The sequence below is a fragment of the Rhopalosiphum padi genome, chromosome 3 (assembly GCF_020882245.1).
Source record: "Rhopalosiphum padi isolate XX-2018 chromosome 3, ASM2088224v1, whole genome shotgun sequence".
Taxonomy (NCBI): Eukaryota; Metazoa; Arthropoda; class Insecta; order Hemiptera; family Aphididae; genus Rhopalosiphum; species Rhopalosiphum padi.
The window spans coordinates 28,495,478-28,504,779 of NC_083599.1; the positions used below are offsets into that span (position 1 = coordinate 28,495,478).

Consider the following 9,302-nt stretch of genomic DNA (forward strand, 5'->3'; position numbering starts at 1 on the left):
TAAAAATATTTGAATTTTTCGCGTATATCATAAAATTGCCATCCTATAGTACTTATACCTCTATATGTCTATGTTATGTCGTATGTGATTACCAAAAACTAGGTATTAAGTTAATATTCTTATTTTAAATATGATGAAAATAATAATAATATGTAGTATAATGTAAATAAATTTATATAATTTGAAAATGTTTAAAATGCAGTAGGTAGTTATGTAGTTTTTTATATTGCTATTACAAATCTGTTTGCGGTTCAACTTAACGACAGATATATATGTATACATGTATTTTGCGCATTATTGCGATGCTGAGTATATGGATTGTGTTTTAATATCGTTGTACCGTTTGTAAAATATAGTAGAAGTCGAGATATACAATATAAATAGTTATAGGCGTGCCTTCAAACCTAGTGGCGATAACTCCATTGTCATTAGTCGTATTCGCCGCTGTCGAAATCGTCAACCTCTTCGACGACGGGCTTTTTGGCGACGATTTTTGTTTTTGTCTTCCCATCCACCGGTTTGGCAGAAATTTTGATTGTATCGTCATCGTCACTGAAGCTCGCGCTGCCACTTTTTTCGGTCACCACTTTCAAATGGCTATTATTGTTTTTATCGCCGACGGACTCGCTACCGCGGCTGACCTTGCCTTTTCCACTAATGGTACTGCTGCTCTCGAACCAATTATCCGGCTTGGGCGGGGCTGTTTTTTTTGGTAACGAACTCGACGCAGTTCCACTACGGCTAAACCATGGGTCTTCGCTGGATTTGGATTTTTTCGCTGGCGATTCGAACGAGCTTGCGGTGTTACTGAACCAAGGGTCGTCGTCTTTTTTTGGTTTTTTCGTAGACGGTTTTGATATAGTTCCGCTTGCACGGCTGATTTTTTTCCTGTTATTGACTTCCGGCGGGGGTGCAGAATTGCTGTTGTCGTCAATACCTTCTTCTTCCTCTAGGTCACCGCCCGTAAAGAAACTAGTCAGCGATCCAACGATAGACTCAGCTGGTTTGTCCGGATTCTTAGTAGCCGCCCCTGGATCGTCACTGGAACAAAATTTCATAAAAACTATATAGTCACAATACGAATAGTTTTTTCTTCATAATTTTCCCGTACGGTCTTACTTTGAATTCAAAACAACGCGTTCAGGCCACGGAAGTTTATTTTGTGTATAAAACGTATATATAATGTCTGTCATCTAACATATATTATAGTGTATTTATGCGTGTCTCATATCATCAGCTGCATTTCAGACATATCCAACTAAATTATTTTTATAACAAATCTATTTTTTGTTTTTTAAGTTTTAGCCGTTTTTAAGTGAAGTAATTGGTTTGATTATAACCTATATAGGTTAATAATTTAATTTTGTGGTACCAAGTAATTCATAGCTCACACATAAATATATATATATATATAAATATATATTACGAGCAATGTGCAATGTATGCATTGCCCGGTCAATGTGGTTCTGCCCGGGCAATGTAAACCACAAATTTTTTTTAACCAATTAACATTATTTTTTTTATTATTATTATTATAAATTATAATTATAATTAATTTTTCGTCTCCTAGTACTGTCATAACATCATATTTTTTCATTCATTTTAAATTGGTTTTCTTCTCTAGCTTCAGTTGTTTTAAATAATTAATTATTTCATAATATTTAGATTTACTAATAAAAGTACTGTTAGACTTTTTCGTTTCGATAACTTTGTTCAAATGTTCAAAAAATGTGGATTCCATTTTTAAAACATGTACAAAGTAACGAAGTATATAATCGTTTACAGCACAAAAACTCGACTGGTTAGTCGAAAATATCAATTGTTGTTCATATTGTATTGTTGACGGATTTTATCAAGATAGCTATTACTTTTATCATTCCGATATGGCCATATCCATATGGGAAAACTATGATTCTTAAATAGGCAGTACGATAAGTAACAAAAATAAGTTTATACACAGTGTTCAAAAAATTTATAGTTATGATGAATGATGATACATACTTGTTAATTGGTTTTGTTATTCCATAAAAATATTTGTAATATTATGATACATGAATAAAATTAATAATCATTGTTTTAAAAAAAAATCAATACTATAAATAGGTAATAATTATAATTTATAATAATAATAAAAAAATTATGTTAGTTGGTTAAAAAAAAATTCGTGGTTTACATTGTCCCGGCATGACCACATTGACCGTAACATATATATAGGTATATTACATTTTCGAAATAGAATCATCGCTTTCCCGTTATTTTTTAAAGTAATAGAATTTTTTTCTTTCGACCTCTCGAAATGAAAAATTGAAACGATTTTATTTTTGTATTTAAAACTTCATGTGTACATATGAAAGATATTAGGACGTACATATTTTATTATTTTATCCCTCGCATTATACGTTTCCAAAAAATTTTAAATGTCAATATATATTTTAATCTTACATAAGCATCGGTGGAATCAATAAATATACACGAGTAAGAACAGTATCCGGCCGAATCAATAGCCGACAAAAATTGATGAAGTTTCCATTCCATTTTGATACATTCTTTCATGTTCTTAGCAAACGTCCATGTTGTGGCGAAATCCACGTACGTATTTCAATATAATTTCACCCGGTTTTAACCTTTTTATTGTATCTCTTAGGTATTTATTTTTAATTTTTACTTGTAATTTTATTGATGTATACCCAATACAATACATTGTTTTGTTTTAAATACACACGCTGACATTTATTTAGATAGGCCATGCCCGTCACACCCACATGCATATATATCATGTTTATAATAAAATAACTCAATAAGTAGTTTTAGGTACTATTAAGTTCGACAAGACTGATGAATAAGGCGGCGATTAAAACAGTATACCTTTTGAACATGGACATCATGCCTAAAGCCGATTCCAAAAACGCTTTCGTGTCTGGTCCTGTGGTCAAGTCTGACACAAGCCCCGCAATGGTTTTCAACATCATCTGTCCGTTGCTACCTACGAATATATCGAACACCATCCGCACGTCTTGGGGTGACAACGGCAATTGGTCTAGCAAGCACGCCGTGGACGGACTGGAGTCCAAAACCGTGAGAACCAAACGAATCATTGCTTTGACCACCTTGGGGTTGCTCATTAACCTTTCCATTAGTGTAGATATCGCTTTGGTAATATCGTCGTCTTGGGCTACAAAAGTCGATATCGTACCCACGTCGTCGATGAACTGAACCGCACTGCCTTTGGACCCTTTTCCGACTTTGGACCCTTTTTCAAAAAAAAAAAAAAAACAACAGGAAATTCTGTTTCATACACGTACCTAATTTATATGATATGAACATTAAGATCGTTATAATACTATATGATTTTATATATTATGAAATATTAAAATATAATCAAAAGTTTTTAAGCTAAATGATGTAGATACCTACAAGTTTACGACGTGCACTCAATCAACATGTTTACTTTGAAAACATGATGGTACTTATTTGTTTTATAAGGTTAGACACTTAGACTGTTTAATTATAATTGTATATATGTTGGTTTGGTACATTATACATTCATAATAATTAATATTACGTATAACATGTAGGTATGCATTAGGATAAGGTTATTTCAGTGGTCTCAATTTTGCCAAAAATCTACATACAATTTTAAGTATAAAATGAAAACTATATTAATAAAGATACGTACGTAGGCAATTAGATTTAAATTAATTTGCCAAAAATATAAATGGGATGAAACGATGTAATGAATTATGTTCTCAAGAGAAAAAATAAGAACGTTGATTTAATCGGTTCATCTGTTATTTATTTACATTTAAACATTTTTAGGATAGGAATTTTGTTTTTTAAATTGTCATATTATATTGTATTCATTTAAAATAAAAAAAGATGACGAAGTCAACAACATTTCAACACAAATTAAATAGTGTAATTAAAACTATGTATTATAATTTGCAAAAAGACAATATTATATTCGTATTTCAAAAAAGTTTGCTCTTACGATTGATATATTTGAACATTATTTTTTTTACTTGTATTTAGTATTACCGATTTTCAAAATTATTGGATTTTAGAAGCAAATTTATTAAAATGATAAAATTGTAGGTATATTTTTCAAAATATTTCTAAATTAGGGATATTATGACACTTACCGAGATATACCAGACAACTAAGCGAGAATATTGAAATTTGGGCATATGCGTACAATAAAAGTAGTTCCCATTAGTGAATTTAACAATTTGCCTTAACAGTGTTTGCACACGTGTAGCGCGTGTTGTTGTGAGTTAGTTTGATAGGTATACTCGTACGTATAACTATACTCTATATAGCTATTATTGCACCGTAAATTGTACAACACACAAGTCTGTACACGATTAAAATATAATATAAATGGTCATGTAACCAATTAAATTTTTTTTCACAAGATAATATATATTTACTGGTTGTGTATACAAGGTATAATAATTAATAAGTAAATTTAATGAAAAATTTGACAAATTAGATAATAGAAAGGATTTTAAATCAAAAACATTTTATGGTAGTACCCTAAATATATACCAATTTATGTAGTATTTGGCATTTCGCAGCCACCGTCTAGCTGTTGCTGAAGGCGTTTACAAATAATCCGGAAACATTTAAATTCTAAACCCGATGATCTCCTCATCATAATGGTGTAGTAATACTTCAAGTATACTGATCACGAAAAATAAGCAATTTCATATGTAGAATGAAGATCGAGGATTGGGAATAAAAACAAAAACAATATTAAAAACGCCTTCGCGTGTCCACCGCAGCTGCAGCCTGTATACTCCGTTTCAAGAGAGAAGGTACACGTTTTTTCGTCCGTCGATGCGCATCTCCCACCAATGTCGCCCGTTCGTTCACGATCGTAAAATGTTCCGGCTGCGGTCGGCAACGACTCGTTCGCATACGTAGTTAGCGCTGCTAACGTACATAACAAAATTTAAACGGCAACTAAACGTTACACCGAATGTTATCGGGGTGTATAATCGATTTGGCTAGCCGCCGGGCAGTAAAAAGTGGGGGAAATTTGGCCTCCGCGCTGTTTGACGGCGGCAGTCGGATGCGCGACTCGTGTACCTTCTCTCGTGAAACGGAGTATAGATCAAAATAGGCATATTTTGGCAATGCACTTTTGAGTATAAGCCGATGGGAAAATACCCGCAGGGTGGATCGCTCCACATATTATGGTTTAGAAACGGTAAGTACAATTAATGTAATGCATTCACGTTGTCTAATAATAAATTTAACAAAAAATTTAGTTATGACACAATTATTCAATATTAATTAATTAATTCGATGATTTAACGATCATAAAGAACATATTAAATTCTGAGCGACATGATTTGATTTTTATTCGATATGCTTAATAATATGTGTTTCTTTAAAATTTGTATTTTTGGGAGAAGTTTTTAAAAAGTAAAAATAATCAAACCTCGTTTTTTAACCTAGTGAGTTCATATTTGTAGTTTTTTTTGTTGCTTATTTTAGTATTTTTTTTTAAGATAAGCATATTAATGATTTTTTGTGTACTTATATAAATGCGTTTTTGAATACATTAATTTATCACATAAAACAAAAGTTGAACAAAAAAACTTTAGTTTCGTATGTGCACGATTGTTACAATAAAACAATGGCCAGTGGCCTGCAAATAATTTGGAGGTATGAAAAAAAATAATAATAATTAAACGTGAATGTTACGATATTTATACAAATAAATATATTTTTTAGATTTATAGAAGTTTTACTCGTTGTAAAAATATTTATTCGGACAATCGTCGTCGTATAAGATGTTGGAAATGTTCAAATGTCCAATGCAATCAATTTAATTTATTTACATAGATGCAATTATTTTTTGGTTATATAAAATAATTTGTATGCATATTTTGCCAATTTTACCTCCGATAACTTCTCATCCTTATATTTATGAGTCTTGGGTTTGAATTTTTTAAATTAACATTAAACTATTAAAAAAGTAATAAATAACTATCAAAACCGACGACAACGACAATAAAATTAGCTCCAACGCCATACTATATTATGGCGTGCAATACGTACCGACGTATTTGACGATCAGATTGAATATCTCCTGGTTGCCGGACTTGCCGTCCAGCGTGGCCATGATCTTGTGCGTGCCCATGTTGCCCAACAGCAGGCCCAGGTCGGTGACCTGTTCCATGCCCGCGATCCCGGTGTTGAGCATTTTGGCCACCGACTTGACGAAGCCGGTCGGCTTTTTCGCCGCGGCCGCTTGCCGCTTCACCTGTTTCCGGTCGCCGGCGCTGCCGCTGCCGCTCTCGTCCGATTTGCTGGACGCCGCGGACGAAGAGCCGCCGGCGCGCGACCCGCCGATCTGGTTCCGGGCCACTGTGTACACCTTGTTCGACACCCCCTGGAACGCGTCCATGCCGCGCTGCACCACTCTGACGCCGGTCCGCATGAGGCTCTTGAAGATTTTGTTCGGTTTGCCGAACAAGAATTCGCGGATCTTGCCATGGCCGGTGTTCGCGTCCGACGGTTTGGCGCCGGCCGTGTCCGCGTCGGCGAGCACGTCAACGTCCGCGTCCGCGTCCGAAGACCCTCCGCCGCCGATGTCCTTGGCGCCGGCGGCCACCATGGTCACCGTGGGCATGCCGGACGTCAGGTGTTGGGTCCTCTGCTCACGCGTCGAGCCACTCTTCGTCCGCACGTGTTCGTGGCGGGCGGTGGCCTATATTTTGAAAAGTAATCATAATAATAATAATTATTATGTATATCATTCGAACGATTAGTTGTGATGTATATATTTCTATCTCTATAGGATGTCGACGACTCGGAATATTTTTCCTCCGAACCTATAAAATGTTATCTTAGGTAAGAATTACTAATTAGTTTCGTGCTCCTTTTATTCAAAATATAGTAGTTTTATTTTCTATTTTTACATATAGATCATCTTAAGTGGTGGCGCCGTGAGTCGCGGAAATAATGCCAACGCAATCTCTGCGGTATCGTCGATTTTAACCGAAAATAACCGGTCCTTTTAGTATAGTTATACAATGTGTTGCATTTTTCTCAAATTTTAGATTCTAAAGAACATTTGTTCAAAAAATTATTTTATTATTATTATTGGTAAATTTTTGTTGTAAGAAGTACATACCTATTATTATAGTTGGATGAAAACTTAAATTGTTTTGTTATTTATTATTTACTTTTTAATTTATTTCTAATAATTTATTTTACTACTACTTAAAATTGAAATTTTACTAAATTTTTGTTTACGTAATTTTTTAGGTCATTTTTATATTTTTTTAGATGATTAACATTCTATTTCTAGTTACAAAAAAAAATACATTATTATCCATTTACAAACCATTATTTTCATCACCACCAAATTGGTGCAAAAATGCAGTCTGAAATTTGGACTGTATATATAATCATTAGGTACGTGATGTCTTTAATTTACACGACAATCTATATAATTCTATAAAACATACAGTTGGGTGGTAAAGGCGTTATATTATTATATGTACGACTGGGACGTAAAAATGGGTCAGTAATTATTATTCCATAGTTATATATTATTGTTTAATCGGTGATCGCGGGACCTTATGCGTTCTTAAAATCTTCTAAACATTGAAACAATATGCGTTTATTTCTACTAACTTTCGCAATTTGAAATAACGTACAGCTATTATGTATTTTTTTTTCTAAAAACGCGAAAAACGAAGAATATAATATACTTTAATTTCATTTTCGTATGATGTCACGGTACGGATGACAAAACCTCTACCATAGTGTATTAGTGTCTATTTTAGTCAAGTAATGATTTTATTAGCACACACAATTATTATATTGTGTACTATAAGCGTCGGCGGCTGAGGGTGGCTGGGCATTTACTATGTAGTAGACATACATTATTAGTAAACACCGTCGTGAACAAGAGATACTATATATAAAATAAAATATAACTGCGTCCGTAACATTGTCTAGCTGACAATTGAAGTCCTAAAGACGGTATGTAATCTCTCGTCGTCCTGCAGCTTTAAGGTCCATTACGCGCAGTCAGTCTGACTTGAAGTCAAACAAAAATCGTCCTGTCACCCAGTGTTATTTTATAAGGCACCACCTATCCCGCGAATACTGAGTCGTTTTATATACAGAATAAGTATCCTCTTCAACAACATTTGTTTTTCTGTGTAACACAGATCGTAATAAATTCTGAAATTATATCCTCACACAAACCTTTTTCAAAATTATTTTCTTTTAAATCGGTGTTTTTTGGTGTTACAGGGAAAAAAATTGGCTCGAGAAGAATACTCCCGCTTGAACTTCTAAAATCTTCCCGCTGAAAAGTGCTGCGAACATACAAATGCATACCTACTACTCGCGTATCCAAAAACATAATATGCCAATTTATTCTAAGCGGCTAAGACCCGTACAATTCTACGCTAACAAGTCCATATAGTCTCGGGTGGAAGGGCGGTGTTCCCGAGATGTACTCTGATCAGGGACGGACTTACCATTTTTCCGCCCCGGGGCATCATTACCAGTTATATAGATATATATTATATAAATTAAAGTAGAAATATACTGAAAAATTGCGGCGTCCCCGAAAGATGTTGCGCCCTCGGCACGTGTCTAGGTTGCCTATACGCGTAAATCCGCCTCCGAATCTCTGATGATGTTGCAAAGCCGATGAGAAATCTATTTATTTGAACACAACCTGCCCAGTGCCCAGTGTCGGGTACCTTCTAATATATTATTATATTGTTTATTAGTTATTACTTATTACACACTCACTTGATGGTAGTAACAGCACACCAACCACAGCGCAACGAACGTTGCGCGCTCGGCGGTCGCTAACATTTCGACGACGGCGACCACAAACGGACAACGGTCAGTCGGTGGCTATAATGATATAAAAATAATAACGATTATTATTATACTGTCGATTTCGATAAGCGTACAAGAACGATACGACGGTAAACTGTGCGGAGTATAATATTATTATTTATATTTTAGCAGATGGGCCCGCGGGATCCGTCGTCGGGCAGCGAAGTCGTGTAGTCCGGTCGTCCGACACGGGTCGTCGTATACAATATTATTATTATATTGAAAACAAACCGTTGTCGTATACGCTTCGCACTCGCGACGGTGTTAAAAAATAAAAATTATTGCGCGTCGGCTTCGTTCGGTCCGCGACTGCAACGGCTCGCAAAATATACAATGTGAATACGCGACGTGCCGCGCTTTTCGACGACGATCGCGGCGACGTCCGACCGGGCGCGTGTCAATATTGGCACGGAAACGCGCGT

General features: G+C 35.0%; 1 protein-coding gene across 1 annotated transcript; it reads right to left on the reverse strand.

The window, feature by feature from the left end:
- Positions 1 to 158: 158 nt before the first annotated feature.
- On the reverse strand, positions 159 to 9,302 carry LOC132927219 (uncharacterized). The gene is made up of 4 exons (XM_060991709.1): positions 8,788 to 9,302; positions 6,067 to 6,718; positions 2,866 to 3,250; positions 159 to 1,041 (listed from the first exon to the last, which is right to left on the reverse strand). Exons 1-4 carry the CDS (start codon positions 8,851 to 8,853, stop codon positions 429 to 431), a joined length of 1,716 nt encoding a protein of 571 aa, XP_060847692.1. The 5' UTR covers positions 8,854 to 9,302; the 3' UTR covers positions 159 to 428.

Bases quoted from the DNA above. Each gene is read 5' to 3' on its own strand.
- LOC132927219 (XM_060991709.1), bottom strand. From the start codon at position 8,853: ATGTTAGCGACCGCCGAGCGCGCAACGTTCGTTGCGCTGTGGTTGGTG. The intron at 6,719-8,787 runs GTGAGTGTGTAA...TTCAAAATATAG, and splicing joins TGTGCTGTTACTACCATCAA to GCCACCGCCCGCCACGAACA. The intron at 1,042-2,865 runs GTATACTGTTTT...ATTTTGTTCCAG, and splicing joins ATGATGTCCATGTTCAAAAG to TGACGATCCAGGGGCGGCTA.